General features: G+C 44.2%; 1 protein-coding gene across 1 annotated transcript in view; it reads right to left on the bottom strand.

Annotated features, from left to right (window-relative positions):
• The window catches only part of ptpn4a (protein tyrosine phosphatase non-receptor type 4a), a 60,346-nt gene that overhangs the window by 23,637 nt on the left and 16,200 nt on the right, over positions 1-20,509 (bottom strand). The window contains exons 2-7 of the mRNA XM_076747445.1: positions 12,147-12,301; positions 3,586-3,693; positions 3,298-3,340; positions 2,427-2,505; positions 1,472-1,516; positions 1,076-1,128 (exon numbers count right to left, since the gene is read on the bottom strand). Of these exons, the coding sequence (XP_076603560.1) occupies positions 1,076-1,128; positions 1,472-1,516; positions 2,427-2,505; positions 3,298-3,340; positions 3,586-3,693; positions 12,147-12,284 (466 nt within the window). The 5' untranslated portion in view covers positions 12,285-12,301. The remainder of the gene's footprint in view (positions 1-1,075; positions 1,129-1,471; positions 1,517-2,426; positions 2,506-3,297; positions 3,341-3,585; positions 3,694-12,146; positions 12,302-20,509) is intronic.

Raw genomic sequence — 20,509 nt, 5'->3', positions numbered from 1 at the left:
GGCACTGAGCGAAGTGACAACATGGACCTAGCTAGAGAGCGTGTGTGTGTGTGGGGGGGGGGAGTAAAAGCAGTAGTATCATGGTGTTGGTAGTCTAGGCCAAATCTCTTCTCTGACCTATATACTGTAGCACTGCAAATTCCCCCCAAAATATGCCAGAGAGGTGGGAGACAGAAAGAGGGCGAGAGCAGTGGGAAGGGGGGTGAGAGAGGGGGGTTTATGAGTGCTACATAAAAAGAAAGGGATAAGCAGAGAGGGATGAAAAAGACTAAACAGAGATAAAAGAAAGAAACAGACAGAAGGCAAAAACAGGCTGCACGGAAACAATGAGCAGCAATAAAAGAGAAAGATCGAGTGAGACAGACAGACAGACCGGTGTGTCAGGAGTCATTATTCTGATGACAGAGGGGCCCAGTCAGCATTTAACCCAAACACTAAAACACAACAGCGGACGAGGGCGAGCGGCCACTGGCACTGACTGCTCTGTAGGTCTGAAGAGATGTTTTTTTTTTTTTTTTTTTTAAACCAGTGGTTTTGGAAAAATGTAGGCCATGAGGTGTTGGAAGAGCGTTGTAAGCAAGGACCAACAAACAGGGAAGCAGTGGGTGCTGTATAATTCATGGAGTTGCCTGTAGCAAAATCTGGGTTTCTGAAATGAAAGTGTTGATAGTGTTTGCAACAATATCGTCTGGATCGAGTAAACTGAACCGGACATTACACCTAAAGCATTTATTCGTCCTTTACTCAATGAACAGAGATGAAATGAAGAATAATGCACAGTCGCTATTGCTTTTCCATTTTGCCACTGTTGCTCATTTGACTATTGTTTTTGACGAGTCCCAATTGTAAAAACCGAGCCCCAATCGCAATGAATATTCATATCACTGCAAATACCATCAGATATCACCACACAGCTTAATTGAATCATAATGGCTTCAGAGCACTAGCTATAAATGCACTGGAGCAACCGCAGTCATTACGTTTAACAGTGTGTGTAGCTAAAGAGAGGCCTAATGAATTGCCTTTGGTCGTTATGAAGAGTGGATGCATCCAGGGAGCTTTAGGAGCTACTTACATTGAACGGCATAGGACGCCAGCAGTGCGGCCGTGTTGTGTGGACAGGGCAATCTGGAAGCCACAGGAACAGACACACACCAACACAGACATTCAGCCTTGGATCAATACAAAGTTCTCTTTGATTATAACAGTAAAACAGAAAAAAACAACATGGGTTCTTTTTATGTGGAGAAACAAAGAGAGAAGCAGCAGTACGAGCGCGCTGGCTGTGTTTGTACATCTGCCCAGTGAGCCTGTATGTCTGCGCATGTATAGAAATTCATAATTCCTGCAGTCATACAACTCTTTAAACCCACCAACGCTCTCTAATGCAATGAGAATAATTCTATTACAGCAGCTCTTTATGAGGTAGGACTGTCCACTCTTATGTATGCAGAAACAAAGACAGACTCACCTTCCAGTTAATATATCCTGCTTGATCTGAAGAAAATATTGGTACCTGAGGGGGGAAACAACACAGTGCATTAGGATAAGAGACCAGCCAATATATACACTGATGTAAGTAAAGACAGTTACACAGTTGATGTGTGATACACCGTTAGCATCTAAATATAGTCTAGGAGCGTCTTTTGGTTGACTTGAATTTACACTACAGCAGATCAGCTCGTCAGATCCGAGGCTCACTATTCACTGTTACAAGCTCCACGCAAAGTGTTGATGAGGCCATGGCTGAGAGGCTGAAATAAACACCAGGCAGAGAAGGCGATATGGCGTTGTGACGCCTCCTCTGCACGTTGTTCATGTACAACTCAGTGCTGCAGACCTTATGGTCGCAGAACTGTGGGTTGGCGTCGAAAACACAGAGGTTTTCTTTTTTTTTGGGCTGAACGAGGACCAGAGAACGATCGTCCTGGGACTGTTGTCATTCAACATTTTTTATATTTACCTACACAGAGGACATACCTTTACTATTCATACACATAGTACACACAAAGGCCCTTTTGCCGCTCACCGCTCTCCATTTCTGAACCAAACAACATACTATAAATACGCTGACTGCACGGCGTTAGCAGTCTTATGTTGTGTAGCGAAACAGGTCTGACCTTTCCTCCATCGCTTGCATCACAAATTGAATGAAACCATGTAAACACAGGTACTCTAGGAGATATAATTAAAGTGCGATAAAACCTGATCTTGGATGATGCACCGGTCCAGAGTTGTACTGGCGATCACCCAAAATCAAACACTGAACTATAAATCAAAATTTATACCACTGTTATCTATGTCAGGACCCCCGTTAAACCCGTGCATGAAGCATAAATCCAGCTTAGCAGCTTTCCAAAATACCCTAACCCCCATCCATCAGATAACACTGAGCATGCATGTGGGTGATAATCAGCATGTCTTACCGTGTGTATTCTTCCTGAAGTTTACTGGGGTCTGTCACAAAGAATTTGACTCTGAAGCTCAAGTTATGGGGAGACCCTCCTGGAAAAAATGACGCACAGTTAGAGGGGAAAACGCAACCTGGCAGATCTGACAGTCAAATGCCTGACTTGAGATATGCTGCATCTATTTATCCAGGCACTTAAATGCTAATCTGAGCATGTGTGTTCGTTTTTATTAAGATAATGTAGAAGGTTGACTTCAGGAAATAGGAAGCCAAAAGTGATACTGACTGATGTACTGGTATTATTTATGTAGCTTACACACTTATTTATCTTTTTTCAGCTGTCACAGGATATAAACAAGCAGAATAAAAATAACACTTCTGCTAGTAGCAGTAGTAGTAGTAGTAATAAAAATAATAATAATAATATTCCAAGTGTAAAATGAGCAAGCCTCCGTTTATACAAACACGTCAGTTTAACTGCATGCACGGTGTAAAATATGAAATCCTGTGGTTATTCCTCAATGAATCAAACACTCAGCAGAAAAACAGAGTTGAAACACAGTTCAATCAACGCTGGAGGAGGACTGCATTTCTCACCAGAGCTACTTCTTAATTATTCTACATGTTACGAATTCTAATACTCATTATCAAAAAAAAAAAAAAGAGTGGAGTTGAAATGCGGTTTAATCGTTGCTGGAGGCAGATTCAGAGTATTAAACCGCGCTCAGTGGAGACTTTTGCTCGAGGTGGAGCGTGGACCGTCACTGAGGCCGGACTTCAGCCAATTAAGACGGACTGTGGCGACCTGTCCCGCCTTTACGGCTTTCAGTCGATTCCTGAAAAAGACGTGTGTTTAGTTAAGGTGGTGTGCTGCGGGTTTCACCTACTTTTTAACTGTTTCCTGATGGGCTTGTTGGGATCGAGCCAGCGCTGTAAAATATTGATTGAGAGACACTTAGAGACACCAGAACGCTTCCCCAGCATGAACACACACAGCCTAAATTATTCAACACCGGCCACACACACATATCACACCTGACAGAAATCCCCAAACACTCTGCGCATGGACACGAACAGCAGCTGCAGCCTGGATAGTTATTTACACACAGTCCTGATCTATCATCCTGTGACATTCACACACATTTTCTCCTGTAGATCAAAAACGTCATACTGACTGGCGAATCTAAGGAGTCATCAGCCAAGTGCAGGCCAAAGTAGTCTCTCTCAGTCAGCTCCAGGTGCTTAAAGACAGCATCCAGCAACACCTGGCCATGATCCGACTTCTGCAGGAGAGACAGAAAAAACACAGAGTTAGAATCTGTCGCTCGATTTCCACCGCGAAGAAGAGGGAAGGAGGAACGGGACAAGCGCTGCTTTGCACAAAGATCTGTGAATCACGTCCTCGTGCGAAAGGTCACGGCGGAGACAGCGAGGCCACGTGAACGAGGGAGGAACTGATTGGGCCGCATCCTGTGCTGTGCTGCAGAGGGCTGAAGCACAGTGCTGGGACCGCTCGCTCAAAGAAATCCCTGTTCACTCCGCTAAATAATTCAAACGCTCGCACTGCTCCAGAAAACGTTTCACCGAGTCAAGATTCATGTGCGATTCATGCATGTTCCGCCACATCTAATATCTTCCCAACCACACGAGGAAGAACATGAATGAATTAAGCCGACGTGTGGGCTATTGTCGTGTATTTTGCCGTATGGTGACCGCTCAGCCACACCATCTCACAAAGAAAGATCAACACAACATTTAACATATATATCAATCACTGACGCTTCAGCTACTTGTGTGTGTGTGTGTGTGTATCCATTAACATATCGACATAATTACATATCGGCTTGTTTGAATGTGATCTCTGTTTCCACATTCACCAGCTGTCTAAAGGAAAACAGTAACATTTGGTGACTTGGCTTGTTGGGTAAGCATCTGATCTCACCATACACCCGGTTATGTTCACAAGGAAAACCACTGATTAAACAATATGAATGTGTCAATCACATACAGAAACACTAGCGATGACCTAGACCGACCAATGAGAAGAGACCTGACGTGTGAGCACGGCATGCAGTTAGACAGCGGCAGATACAGAAGAGTCAGAGGTTTGCTGAGGAAGACTTCGCTGAAATAAGAAAGCGCAGCACTGTGCTGAAAAGAATAAAGACTGGCAGAGTTCACAGTGAAACCACCGTCTGTCTGCGGTCAATCTTGCATAAAGGAGAGACGTGGAAAGAGGAACGTTTTGAGAAAGAGGCCGAGAGTTCAGTGAAATAATTAAATGTGCTTTAACACGGTTAAGTAACTTTAAATCTACAAGTTCTGCTTTCAGAAGGCTTTAGACAGGAAGTGCTCAGCGCGGTTTCAAGCTATATATATTTTCCTCTTTTACAATCTTGATAGCTCATGACTTGGTCATTTTGCTCAAAACTTCGATTGGTGTTGTGTTTTTACTCACTTGGAAATGCAGCTAAAGCACAAGAAGCAGCTTTACGATCAGCCTTACACTGCACACAACCAGCAAAAAGTCCAGTTTACTCCAGTTACGAGAACCACTTTTCGAGAAGAGGAATTGAAGATGAAAGCTAACCTGGACCTTCAGTTCAGTGTACAATGCAATCCTTTAATTTCACTTTCAAAACAAATGGACTGATGTCGCAGCCTTGTGATCGAACCAGCGGGTAAAATGTGAGAATGACGTGCGAACAAAAACGGCATTTCCCTTTCACATGCGGAGCCGCTGAGAAAGACAGGAAAGACGGAGGGAAAAGAGGGCGAGCGGGATGAAAGGCTGAAAAAAAAAAAGAAGTGAGCAATAATTTTTTAAACAGATCATAAATATCACATCGTTTCATGAGAGAGTAGGAAGGGCGAGAGGATAAACTGTGGGACCACAAGTGGAGCAGAAATTCACACCTGATCCTGCTGCGACTTTGAGAGAGAGGGAGCGCGAGTGTGTGACTCCATCAGAGCTCCCATGGGAGAACAGAGACACACACACACACACACACACACATTCGCGCACGCATACACACACAGTCGCCCACCTCTCCCCTTTACCCTGGTGACACACTTTTACAGCCTGCATGTGTGGAGAGAACGAACGGAATGATAGTTGACAGATGACATGTTGACATGGCAGCCCTCTAGGATCACCGGCAGTCTTTTAACGCTCTGCGTGTGTGCGTGTGTGTGTGTGTGTGTGTGTGTGTGTGTGTGCGCGCTCGCTAGCAATCTAATGCTGTCAAAGCCTTGTTAAGTGTGAGTCAACGCTGATGCTGCTTCTTCCCTTCTTGCTCGCTCCCCTCCAGCTCTGCTATCATGGTTGAACGGTAAACGGAGTAAACTGTTAAAAACATGCACATCTCGGTACAAAACCCTCACACTGCTGTCTGCTGGGAGTGTTGGCGAGGTCATTTCGCTATATCTGATCAAAGGGCTTTTCTCTGAACATCGAGCCGGCTGAATCTGAGGAAGCTGGCGACTAAAAAAAATACCGTCTGATTCCAGTCACCGGCCAAACGATCGGTGCGTCTCTAACGTGGACAGACGAGTTGTCTACAGACATTCTGACTGACTGGTTGACAGGATACACGTACATTATAAAACATCACGCACACACTCAGAGACAATCAAGCTGCATCATTAACAGGCTGCTGAATTAACAAAGTAACAGAAAAGTCTTTAAAAGATTTAACCAAGAGAGCGAGGTCCAAAAAAAAAAACCCATGTAAGCCTTTAATATGATGTTTCCCCAAGTAAGGCTATTCATAGACATGTCTGAGAGACTGTGTGTGTGTGTGTGTGTGTGTGTGTGTGTGTGTGTGTGTGTGTGTGTGTCCACTACTTCCCCTTTGTATGAAGCGGCTTTTCAAGCTGAATGTGGGAGCCCTCTGTGCACTTTTTATACTGTGCTCCCAGGAAACCCATCACCACTCTGTGTGTGTGTGTGTGTGTGTGTGTGTGTGTACATGTGTTTATATGTGTGTGTGTGTGTGTGTGTGTCCATGTTTTTGGGAGTGTGTGTCTGTGTTAGCCTCTTCTGGTATTCTAAAAGCATGCGAGCCGAATGTGCAATAGCTGCCACTGCAGAAGCAAACAGCCATACATTGTTAGAAGTGAGTCGGGAACATGCACACAGGCAAGCATGTACACACACACACACACACACACACATATAGACACATATAGACTCCATACTGTGGCTAACTCATGCTCAAGATACTCAGTGACAGAAAGAGTCTCAAAGACAGAAAGACACACACTGAAGGAGAGAGCAATAAAGACAAGAGAGGGAGAAAGAGAGCGCGATGGGGGGAACAACAGACGACTGAGAGAAAGTAAGAGGAAGACAGAGAGTCACAGAGACACAGAGAGAGAAACAGAGCGAGCGGGCAGGCAGACAGAGAAAAAGAGTGATTGACGATGCGGTCGTGTGAGACAAACGCTCTTTGTGTTGATCTTCATCAGTCCAGCAGCACCACTGACTGAAATAGTGTCTGTGTGCGTGAGAGCGAGGAGAGAGGAGGGAGACGCGGTGACAGAGCGATCAGAGCACAAGAGGCTGGCTGAGAGAGGGAGTGATGCTGCGATAAGTCTTTCACCCGGAGGGTCTGCCTGAAGTGTTGAAGGGGAAGAGACCCCAAGCATCTGAAGTAAGTGGACTGAAGGAAAACGGCTGGATTTTCTTACTGCAGGTTGACAAACAACAAAAGAAGTGACGCGTACATATTATTTCCCCCCTTATTTCTTTTCCTTCCACAGGAAACAGCTGAATGTGTGTACGTGTTTGTGCTAAAGAATGATGGAAATTCAGGAATGTGTGAGGCAGCTTGTCCAGACAGGAAGGGAACGACGTGGAGGGGGAGTCGCCTCTCGCTCTCTTTCTGTGTCTGAAACACACACGAAACTCTGCAGCAAACTCCGACAAACAAGGACGTTAACTCGAACAGGAAGCAAACTCGCCATCTAAATATCCACCCGTGTGACTGCTTTATACGAATCCACCAATTTGAACATTTACTGAGGTCAAATTAGACTAAAGAGAAAGAGAAAAGAAAACACCCCCTGTGTCCCACAGCCTTCTTCGCTGTGAATGAGCTGAAGGCTGAGCTGACAATCAGAGCTCGCTCACAGCGAGTGGACACTCTCAAGGCTGCTAAATATTAGTATCACTCATCTACAATTACATCCTCGCCAGCTCAGTGATATTTGTAACCAGGGACTGGAGCTGGAAAAAAGTTCATGGTTCAATCTCACGACAAGCTCTGTTTAGTGGCAGTTCAGGAGCTTTCAATCACATCTCAAGATTAAATGACGGACAAATTGCAGTGATCTCCTGACGGTCATGATATGATCAAAAGACCCCCAAACAGCTACTAAATAGACCCTGTGGTCAAGAGTCCACTTTAAGGATTAAATCCTCTCTTTAGACTTAAAAGAGGCCATAATCTTTACATATTTAGACCAAAAAAAAAAGGAGGAAATAACTTAAGAGTCACACGTTCACTGTATTCCACCCGCACACACCTCCACATTAAGGAGCAAAGCAAGCAAAAAGCTCCCCCAGCCACACCCATCCTTCAACACAAACACAAACACGCTGAGCCACCCTCCACACAAACGTCTAACTCTGACACGCTTAGAAAACGAAGTAATATTTTACACAAACAGAGCAGCTGTGGTCACAGAGGCAGGAGCATGAGATATCTGCGCTACAAGAGTTCAAACAATGCATCGCCTCGCTCTTTACACTGCTAAGAGGGCTTATTTCTTGCATGACGTTTTAGTTTAATTAAAGCTTCCCCTCTAACGTGTCATCCCTAACATGGTTGGTTTGCTTATGAATAACCATGGGTCACAGCGCGTGCACAAATGGCTGTAAAGTCGCTAAAATAGGAATTACACTGATATTCAACCTGCACGGGCAAATACCGCTCACCAAAAACATTTATCCGAAAAGTATCTGGAAAATATTCACTGTTTATGTTTACTTGGGCTCTCTGCAATCTCTGGCAACCAAAGCATGATTAAGACTTTTATGGTTATGTTAGGGCCATTCAAAGCACTTGGTTAGGGAGAGAGCACGGCCTCCATTTTAAATCACGCAGTCGTGCGTTTGTCTTTCATTCAGAGGCCTCATTCAGCACTAAATTACAGCCGTTTTGCAGGATTATTTATCCTTTGCCTCTTGCTGCTCTTACTCGCTCATTATTAAGAGCTACTTGATTACCAACAGCTCCTGCAGACGGCTGAATGCTTATGCGGCGCAAAGTGTTTACTATGGTTACCGCTGCATGTCACTTCGCTCTGAATAAATCCTGCTTCTGACCTCGCTCTGGGTGGGTCGGGAGTGGGCCGGGCTTTTTAATGTCTCGTCATCTGTTAAACTTGAAAACGACACCAGATTATGCTTTACACTTTCAGCCAAAGACTTCCCCTCTGTAAGATCATCAACACCAGCCCTCACGCCCCCCCCCCCCCCCTCCACCCGACCCCCACCCGCGCCACAAACGCTCCGGTTCCCATGACAGTAAGTGACTGCTTCTGGATTTTCACTTTCCGCTGGAATCAAGGCCAGTCGGCCAGGGAGAGGATCAATAGACGTATTGTTGCTCTGAGGATGGCTTGTCTTTCCAGGAAGTTACTGCTGCTGCAGGGGTCTGATCAATGACACTGACAGAGAGACTGACAGAGACCGAGTCATTCATTCAGAAGGAGGCGAGGAGGGGGGAACAGGGGGAGTCTGGAGCAGGAAGCAGAGTGGGAGAGAGGGAGAAATGTAAAGACAGAAGGAGGAGAAGGGAGGTTTTATACAAGAGACACAATTAGGACTAAAATAATAATCCTGATTATTGTGTGCTCTCACTGATCTACAGTCTCTGTAATACTGCTTATACAAATCAATTTGTCTTTTATTTTGTCTGGACTTCATTCAAGACCACATTTCAGAGGAGGCTGTTACACCATGAAGGGAATGATGCAATATGCAAGATGTCTGATGCAAATTCAAGCGAACTGGGCTTTTGCTTGAATCGACGTGGGTTTGATAATGCAGCACTGAAACCAGAAATTCCTCCCCGTGTATATCTCAAGTCCTTTTGATGATACGAGTAGAGCAGAACAGCAAGAGTGTCAGGAAGTGAGGGACACACCAGCTACAAGCTAACTGGCAAAAATGGGGTGTTCCTCACGACTAATTTCACTGATGATTAAACAAAAGGTTAAATTTACAGTAGTCGGCAAGCCTAAAAGTAAGAAAACACAAATACTACATATATTATAAAAGCCATTTTAAACCATTTATCACGTTCCTCAATGACCAAATTACATTTTAAATGCCACTGAAATGTGTTTCACATGTGGTGGAAGATTTCAGTGTCCCAGACAAATGGGAGAAATTAGATTTATGGACCTCATTTTCCACTGTGTGTAAGCGACTGCAGCACTGAACGACTGCGCTGCTCTCTGCGAGTGTTTGCGCACCGTTAATGTACGTCCGCTAAACGTGCCTCATTTTGCCACTGACAGGCTCGGATTGCGATTGTAAGTGTTTGACAACATTATGGAAAGGATCCCTTTTTGTTCAAGAGTAAAACCCTTTTTTGTTGAGCCAGAAACAGCCGCTGTATCGCTCTCGCCAAAGCCACCAGACTCCATTTACAGAAACAGTAATTTTATCATCATAAAACACACTTCACTCAAACTTGACAGAAACAAAATAAAACTCAATGAAAACTTCTTGGTTTGTCTTTCCACTGTTCTAACGATCACCACCAACTCTGGTCTGGTTGAAATAAACCCTTAATTCAGCCAACTGGGAGGGGAGCGAGAGAGAGGGCGAACGTCAGAGAAGAAGCGAGGGAAACGACGCGCAGAGCCGAGTATTTGCATGGAACATTTTGACTGGAGGAACTTAAATATGTCGGACTTAAACAGACTTTCCTTAGTTGAGGTTTACATCCATCCAGACTCATTTATGTTGTGAAGACTTTATGGTGCAATGGAAGTTCTGATGATGATGTGTGATTCTAGTTAATGATGTGACAGTGATGCTAACCTTTGACCTTTGAGGTATCACTTTATCTTTTATCCTATGAGGCATACGTGCAAAGTTTTGTTGAGTTATGGACAAAAATATGGTGACAGTACCTCAGACGCAGGATCTTAAAATCTGTGTTGTGAGTGGCACAGTCATAACAGACATATTGGTGTATTTCTCTCGATATATAAGCATGCATAGACGTGTTCTCATGTTCACATCCGTGAGCTGCACTCACACACACACTTGAACACCAACAGGATGTGATTTGTCAGAGGGGATGTTATTAAAGGAATTGTACTTTCTGAGTCATAAAGGGAATTTCCCTACATAAATCTGATCAAACACGTGGTGTCAGACGGAGACATAAAGAAAGGCACAAAGACAGAGAGAGAAAAGGAAATGTGTTATCACATGAAGTGACAGACGGCCGTGATGTCAGTCACAAGCCAACTCGTCACACACACGCACACGCACACGCACACACACACACACACACACACATTTTCATTTCCCTTCCCCTGAAGGTGTGACTGCATGTGACTGAAAGCTTGTAAAAAAAAAAAATAAAAAAAAAAATGTGTGTCTGATCAACCAATGAACGCAAAGCCAGAGTCAGAAAAGACATTTTAACCTTTTAGTTTAATCAGAATACAGCAGATGTGGGACGCGCAGAGACACACAGAGGCCTTTCCCCACCAACTCTCAGGTTAATTTGAGGTGGGCTTGAGGGGAAATTTACGGTAATGGGAGAAGTGGAGGGAGGAAGGGTTATGAGAGGGAGGAGGAGGTTAAATATTGGTTTTTCTATTTTGGAGTTTGCTCGTACTATTTGAGGGCTCACTCATTCTGCTTCTCACCGCACGGCTTAATGAGCATCCAGTTATTGTCTTGTTTGAATTTCTACTTTTTTAATTGACGATAATCACATGAATTTGATGGGTTTTCTTCAGGGTGAAGTAAATCAATGGGTTTCTAAGTCTCCAAAAGAAAAATAAAATCAATCAGCTCATGATAATAACATTAAGCTGATGAGTACATATTAATGTCTATTGAGCAAGTTGATTCTATTACAGGACATACTCCCTTCAAACCAAAATAAAGCAACAACGGGCAAATATTTGTACATGAATGGACAGAGGAGAGGGCCAGTGCTGCAGGAATATAACAACAAAGTTAGCTGTGGGTTACGACACAAGCCTGTATTTGTTCATATACTTTAAAAGTATGCTGAATTAGCAATTAGCAGCTCCTGTTTATAATTACCCCTGAACGTACAGATAGCTGTCACCGGTTGACTTTAAAAATGTGATGATTATCAGGCAAGTTCTGGAGTTACGAGGAGCATCTCCGTCTTCAGGATAATCATAAGCACGGGAGGTCTAAGTTACTCTGAATCTAAAAATATATGCATCGTGTCTGACTGACTTATTGCTCCCATAACACCTCATGTCTCTCCGTCCGCGTCCCCTCTTTGACTCCTGCCCCATGAGAGACGGTCTAACAAGAAGATCACCACATCCAAAGTGTCACAGTTTTTACCATATAAGTTATTTTAAACCTCGAGGGTGTATGTTTAGTGTATAGAGTATATTTGTGTAGTTTCTTTTTGGACAGCATAGTAAAATTCCTTCTTCAGACAAGCTGTTTTTGAGAAGCTTTGTGAAACTTGGGATGAGACAGAGCGGTACTTACGCTGACTTTGAACGCCTGGACGGTGTTGTCCAGCAGCAGTACGTTGCACACAACCTGTGTGTGCTGCCTGTCTCGCTCCAGCTCCGTCGCCCGGACATTGTAGGATCTGCCAGCAGGCAAGCGGAAGCGCGCGCTCATCACGCTCCTACCAGGGTCTGCAACGAGCAAACACACAGCAGAGAGGAGAAAACGATGAGTAAGTGAACCAGCGTGGGACATAAAAACAAGTGGAGCATCAAGCACACCAATGCCTGTGATGTACACATACTATATGACTACACAGGTGCTCTAAGGCCAGAAAACAGCCATCGGGAAAGTGGGACAGCAAAGAAAACAATAAGCAAATGTACAGTGCAACATGATATACTTAGTCAAGGCAGCCACACAACGGGGCAAGCCCGTACAAGCCGGGCGAAGCAGCGAAGACCGAGTGCTTCATGAGAAAAGAATGTCAATGAGAAGGCAAGCTGCGCGTTCCCGAGCAGGGGATGTGGAGACACTCACAAGCTCCGTTAAAACAAAACCACTGAGCAGAAGAGCCTCAAACATCTACAACGCTCCGTGTTTCTTCATTTCAAAACGTGACTGTGTTTGAACAACAGTTCATCATCAACATGCCTGAACTGGAGCGCCTCCAGTGATTGCGCTGCTGCCGTCGTTTACGAACAAAACAGTGACTGAAGGACGCCTGTCTGCTCATCAGTGGGAATAAATAACAATAATTCAATCTGGAGCTGCTCCATTTAGAACACAGCCGAGCCTGTGATTACCAGGGCCGCGTCTGACTGCTCGCCTCGTCTTTGTAGACTGCAAACTGGTCGCGTGTGGCCTCAGTCCAAGTTTACATACATTAAAAAATGGCAGGATATCATCACTCTGCTGCCTAAGAATGAATAATGAAGAATTCTCTTTTATTTAACCCGATATTTCCCGATTTTGACTCATCACAAATATGCTGGTATTGCCAAATTAACATTCAACATTTAACATTTTTTACATTTGCTATTTACTTGCACTCATTTTTACCTGATTCCAGTTTGATTAATTTATGTTGTGGCCAATCTATTGACGGACACTGCAGATTAGCTTCGGCTGTAAATGCTGTGCAGTGTGGAATCCATTCAAGAGAGCCGTTTCCCCTTTGTCCAGTCTTTGTGCTAAGCTATGCTAACCAGCTGCTGGCAGTGGTTTCATATTTAGCATACACAAACGAGAGCGGTATCAATCTTCTCATTCTACTCAGCAAAAAAGCGAATAAGCATTCTTTCCAAAATGTCTGACTACTCCTTGAAAATAATTTACGTCCAGTGACGTTAAGCAGCTGCAAAGTCTCCAGCTAATATGTTTATTCTACTTAATGTTAATGTTACAATTATTACTGGCTAATACGCTGTCATCATCAAAGCTGCCCATCAATGGTGAACTCATAAATGCTAAATTATTGTTTGTAAAAGGACTGACTGTCCGCTTACGCTCAATAAAACAAGCTGAGAGTGACAAAACGCTCCATCTGTAGATAAATGCAGTGAGAGTTTCACATGCCAGCACTCTGTTTTTGTGTAGTTGCAGCAATGTTTTCATTTTTTTTTTCATATTTTGTTGGGGAACATATGCCATTGCAGTGGGATCTGTGCCCTTCCTTTTCCGCCTCCTGCTTTTTTTATTCTTTGGTGATCCATCTTGACAGGAGACATAATAACCCCACATGGGTCATGGCCCCGTCATCAAGAGCAGCTGTATTTGTAACGATGGCTCTGTGTGAGCATATTTGTGTGTGTATATAGTATATATGGAGGGCCCTCTGCGTGTCTGAGCTGCTTGTCACTATACATCAGCACAACCCCCCATGACCACCGGCAGATGGTGTGCACACTGTGTACGTACACACACACACACACACACACACACACACACACAAATCTATACTTGAGGCCAGCACTAACAGCAGCGACGGCCTCCATCTCATCTCCAGACATTCAGGATACACTCAAAAACATGAGACGATTACATCTAACGGGTGGCTTTGGTGTGCTCACTGTATAACTGATTGTACATGTTGTGTGATGGCATCTTAAACACGTTATTCTCACTCAACACCTCGGTCACATGACAGGAGTTCAATGTCTGACACGGTCATGTGCATCACATGACACCCAAATATTCCACTAATACCAGCAATAACTGTTATCCCTGTCAGCACATAATCAATGAGCCACCATTATTGGTGTGACCCATTCAGGGGAGAATTAGCCCATATACCAGTAAGTTCTCTTTAAAAGGAGCATCGAACCAGTTTTACACATCATGCTAAGTTTTATATAAGGGCAGCACTTCTTCGCATGTGAGAACAGTTGAACATCTGTGGCCCCCGGAGAAGTCTGGAAAACTAATCCCTGATGATGTCACCAGGGTTATCTCAGGTGGGGCTCGCAGGCTACAGCTTTTACTGGAAAGTCTGCAGTGTTTTTCACAGTGGCACACCGCCTCGCCTGAAATTAACGACCTCCCCCACTCGCGTTAGAAGAGATTCTTACGCTGTTATGAAATTCAGCATTAGCCTGCAGAAGAAAAGAGCCAAGGGGCTACGTTACACAGCAAGTGATGAGCGAGGGAACTGTTTGTGTCGTCATTTAGGAGCTAAACTGATCACAGTGTGAGATGCATCAGTATCTGTCTGATCAGCTCAGTAGGTTAACAGTGCTTTCCACCTACTCTAACAAACTGCCTGGGGGACACCCTGGCCTGAGCGCCACACTGGGCGTGTGGAGTTTGAAGGATGTGGGGGTTTATCAGGCAGAGAGAGTCTAACAAAGACATGCTACTGAGCTGCAATACAGGAAGCGTAGGACCCAGCAGCTGACAGCAAACAGGTAATATCCAACCAGGCGTGACTCCGGTCATGCTGTAGGTCAACCCGGTGAGATCAATATATCCTGACCACCAGCAGAACGCAGAATGATGCCAGCACCGTCAGCGAGGGAAACAGAGCGAATGGACCGGCGAGAGAGGAATGCAGAGATGAAGCCATGCAGAAGGAAGGAGGGAAGGAGGGAAGGAGGGACAGAGGGACGCTCTCCTCTCGCTGGCTCACACTGTGGAAGAGCAACGGGAGACGCAGATGATGAGGTCTGACACACAGACTCTCTCCACAGGCCGCCTCATCCTCCCTGCTCTCTTCCTGTCCCAACATTTTTCTGCCATCCAGCTGAAGACGATTTAAAGACCACAGCCTGCACTGCCGGATCGTCTCTGTCATGTGCAACCCCCCCCAAATCCCTCTGTATATGACTGCAAATGATCTGAATTCAAAAAAAACAAATCCGGTGTAAATATATATACTGTTACACTGTTGTTATCACCAGTTTTGGTCAAATATATTGTAATATTTGATTCTGTGAAAGTAGCCGAGGCTTCCTGTTAAGCCTGCAGCAAACTCATGAATTGGTCTACACATCTACAAGCAAAGAATGGGATTATTTTTGGTTCAAACACTTTCTTCTCTGTTGTTTTGTCCTGATTAAATTTTTACACCAACTATTTCAGTTTTCACTTTGCTTTTGTTCAGCTACTCAATCCTCTCCAGTGTACAGTGTTTGCTCTATCCTTCCACACCCCGACGCGCTCTGTTTTCTCGTTTATATTCTGTCTCGTTCATCATTAAATTTAAGCTCTGTTTTGCTGTATTTGGCTTTCATTCTGCTCTGTTGTGTTTTCAGTTTTGCTCTGCTGAGCTGGACAGGGCAGCCACGCTCCCCCGAGAGAAGCCTCCGGATCTCCGGAAGCACGCTAACATTATTGCTTCCTGCAGTCGGCAGAGCTTACAAACAGGCAGGAGTGTGAGTGTGAGTGTGAGTGCGTGTGTGTGTGTGTGTGTGTGTCTTGACCCTAAAGCTTCCCTCAGTGGTGGGCTCCTCTGGCTCTGTCAGCTTATTGCAAACACAGACGGTCCTGGAGCCTTCCTGTCTGTACACAGGAACACACGCCTCTCATATAAACACATGTATGACACACCTCCGCTGCAACACATGCACATACACACAGAGACACGCGCCTTATCTGACATCAAAAATCAGGCTGTGCAGAGCTCAACTCAATCCGGATACACACCGACAGAAGCACAACAATAAAAGTTATCCGAACATTACCTACTGAACTGTGATTCCCCCACCTCTAATTTCTTATTTATACCAACAGAACAAAAGTCTTCAAAGGAGAAAAGTTACAAAGCGTGCAATGTCCTTTCCCAGTTCCAATATAGGCCGACTGCTGAACTTCATTTGCCCCATACAATTCTATTTATACCCCCAATTTCTTCAAAAGAAACTCAAAAGATGTGCTACACACGCTTTTTCTGTCCCTTTGTGATGCTTTGGAACAATTGAAATGAGAGCCTAGCAGTTAGGAATCCCAGAGGAATCGTACATTGCACCGTGTTTCATAATGCGTAAACTAGGCCACAGACAAACAGGTGGTCAATTACAGATGTGTGCCAGTGCGTGTGTGTGTGTGTGTATTTGCAGAATTCTTGTGAGTTTTCAGAAAAGATGATAGAAAAAAAACAACTTTAAAGCCCTCACAGATCTCTCTCCCTCTGTGTACGACAATGAAATAAGAACATGGAAATGAAACGTGCACTGTGAGTGGAGGTCTGCATTGACCTGACATACACTGTATGTGAGCAATGCAAACATCTGCTCTTCAAAGAATGACTTGTTCCCGGTATTTCCTTCCTTTACAGCCACTGAACACAGTCAGCCATCCTCTTTCTACCTGTCCCTGTTTAGACCCAAACACCCGCCCTCAATGACCTTCACCCAGTTTCCGCCACCCCTTCCCTCCCAGTCGAACACCCCTACCGCATCCCACAAACCCCATGATCCCTTTACTTGTACAGATTTTATGTAGGGCAACGACAGCAGCAGAAAGAGTGCTGTTTCATGTCTGTGTCATTTGTTCATTGGCCGATTCAGACAAAGCGTTTAAAATGTGTGTGTGCGGGGGAGGTGGAGGGGCCAGGGAAGTTGCAGCTTAAGGAATGTGGGCAGCGAATGACCTCTGACCCCCTTTAGGGATAGCCATATGTGGCCCTGGCTGATGGTAAAGCAATACAGTGCAGCTTGTAATCTGATTGCTAAAGTCTCTTTGAAGAGAAGAGAAGAGAAGAGAAGAAGGACAAGAAGAAGAAGAAGAGAAGAAGAAGAAAAGAGAAGAAGAAGAGCCACTGTTACCCTCGCAGTATAATACACATGGCAAGAATGTAACTATTTTTAAAACTTATGAGAAGTAAGTTGATTTTTCTCTGAATTATTGAAAAAACATTTTTTATGTCGGTGCTGTTTCTAAACTTGCCGTTTTCGTCTCTCTGCCAAACCAGCACATGGATAAAAAAGGACAACGCCGGCAGAGGAGGCAGCAGGACACCTTCAGCTCTGACATTAACCACCGTGAAACCGAAAGCGTGCACAAAGAATGTGCCATCACATGAAGGACGTGTTCTGACAGCATGTTTGACTGTTAATGAGTTTGACGTAACACTAACACTGCACTGTTTTTCATCAAACAGACGGCCTCCGCGTGCAGCTACAACACACCCCATTTTTATACGCTGCATCCTCCTTTTGACAATTTCGGCGATACGCTGCATTTTACAGTTGATTCCACTTTTATAATTAATACATTTTACAATCATTCATGCAAAAAACATGACTTGGAAAAACACTTTTTCTAATCTTTAAGTGTGGTTGAATTGAAACCTTCCCAGTCTGTATTATCATTCAAAACTTGCATCGTAAGCATCCATAAGAGCTACTTTCTGAGCTACTTCCTAGTTCAAGTTTGAATTCCTGCACATGAACCCAATTTCAATTAAGTGGTATTAAGAGCTATTGTAATTAAGTCAATTGTACTGATTCTTATGAGAGTGTCTCCTTAAGCTGGTCAGTGAGTCTCACTCACAGAGTTGCAAACGTCTGCAAACCTCTGCTTGAACCTCGCTGAACCCTTATGGAATAAGCCTCTTGAAGAGCATGAATGAAAAGCCTGAGTCAGCGTTCCCGACCTCATTGATTAGAAAAGTTAGACAGTCCAATCCAGCACCCAGCTGCTTACTTACTTCAGCGTAACGCAGAACAGCGGATCGGATCTCTCCTTTAACTCTGAGTGTTTGTCAGTTTTGTATTTATTTTCGAGCTGTAAAACAGGACATGAGGTTGGCGACCTCCTCACAAGTCAGAGCTGTTGGTAGATTTTAACGATGAGCCGGATTTTAGCAACAGCAGCTTTAACTGAAATGAAACTGCATGTTTCGTTTTATGCATCAGAGCCCAGTGTGCTTCATAAATAACGAGTCCTCCACAAGAATGGGACAAAACGTTGCATTTCATGGGTTTTATTTCACGACACGTCTGTTTACGTTCCCGTCAAATGCCACATCTGTATAGAGCCATTTTCTATGAAGCAGCAACATCCACCCGTCCTTCATTACATGACGCTGAATAACAGCCCAAGACACGACACAAAGACAGCCGCAGACTTTCTCGCTATTGTCTCCTCATCTACAAACACGAACACGTCTTATTTGACACTGAATCGAAAAGTCACTTCGACACATTTGCTGGCGTGCAAAGAGGATCGACTTGTGTTTTCAGTTAAAGGCTGTTTTGCTGATACACAAATGTAAACAAAACTCCACAAGGTACATTTAAGATGACATGCTCCATCTGTACATTTGTACATTTGTTCTGTTTGGCAACAAACATGCAACATGGGAAAAGGAAGAAGGGAGTCAGACAGTGTGTCCTGAGTAAAACGCTGTGTGCAGCTTCTCATACTGACGTCTGACCTCCAACATCTATGAATAATGTGACTTTATACATTTATGTCAACCTCAACTTCAACTGCTGTTAGATATTGTTCTCATCCAGTCCTGAGACTGATTTTAGACATTCACTAAAAGAGTGTTTTTATATTGAAACTGTCACGTCTTCTCAGTCACTTTCAGTATCATAAAAACTGAAATTAAATCGTTAATTTGTGCCAGCGTTTCTTTGCTGGTGAGGGGGGTAACTGGTTAATAACTAAAACCTGCAGACCATCATTTTCGTTAGAGTTTGAAAAACTTAATTTGCTTACAACAGCGCTGAACCGCTGGGTTTCCTGTGGTTTTCACAGGTCCAACACCACTGCAAGTAAAACACACTCACAGTAAACATTATTCAAGTGAACGCCGCGAGGGTCAAACTAGGTGAGTCACTCAGCCAGCTGACAAGGTGAAGGCTTCACATGTGTGCAGCATGGATCAAATGTATTCCAGCGTGTCAGTCAAGTGGCTCACACACTCCTCCTATCGTGTTCAAAGAAACGCTCTTTATTTCACACATGAAAACATGAACTTCAGGGTATTTCCCCGCCACATCAGGAGAAACATAGTGGAAACAAAAGGAGGATTGTATCGCTGCAAAATGAACGGCGTGTTTCCTTTCACCCCTGTTAAAAACTCTTATCATCAGAGCGCTGTTTGTTTCTTTCTACCAGACGTTTTAACTTGTCGTAGCAGAAAAAGCACATGTGGAACTAATAACGTTAACAAAAGCTCTGGCCCAGCAGTTATTGCAGTGCAATGCAGCGATTAATTATGTTATTAGTTACACCCGTGTTTGACGAGGCTAAATGTCTGTTGTGAAAAAGGTCGGGGCGAGCAGACATGGAAAAGGATAGCTGGCTTAGTAGAAAGAGAACAGAATAATCTCTCAACCCCACCAGTGCATCCTAATTTTGTGAAATTAGAGGATTTAAAAAGCGTTATCAGATCTGACTTTGACTGGACGGCAGCCCTTCTAAACTTTCCTTGATCACGACTTTCCTTGAAACTCGCCTTTTTTTCCCTCTCCCTTTGTTTTTCCCTCTCCTCTCGTCCCTGTCTTTAACTGTCAGTATGGCCTGTGAGTCCATTATGCAAATTACAGTCATCAGTGCCAGGCAGCAGCCATTTACTTCCACACTCACACACACACACACACACAGAGCCATTCATAAAACCCCACACCTGTCACAGAGATTCCCACTGAATCAAAGATGCAGATAATGGAGACTGTCAGGCATTTTCAGCAGTCGCTCTTTTCAGCTCCTCCTGGACAAAGTCGCTGCAGTGGAGGCATCTCACATGTACTCCAACCTGACCATCATAATATCCTCATAATATCAGCCAATCCACATCCACCTCTCTCACTTTGCCCTCGTTAGCCTTTATGTTCTTCTATTCTTCAATCCTGAGCTTCTGCTACACGTCTGCCTGCACCTTTTCCTCCTTCACACCTGCTGGTTAGCCACTTCCCTCTTTTCATTTTAAAATAAGCCTGTCATGT

Source organism: Chaetodon auriga, chromosome 13 (assembly GCF_051107435.1).
Source record: "Chaetodon auriga isolate fChaAug3 chromosome 13, fChaAug3.hap1, whole genome shotgun sequence".
Lineage (NCBI taxonomy): Eukaryota > Metazoa > Chordata > Actinopteri > Chaetodontiformes > Chaetodontidae > Chaetodon > Chaetodon auriga.
The sequence above is the reverse complement of the archived record's forward strand: the minus strand, read 5'-3'. Positions and strand labels throughout refer to the sequence as shown.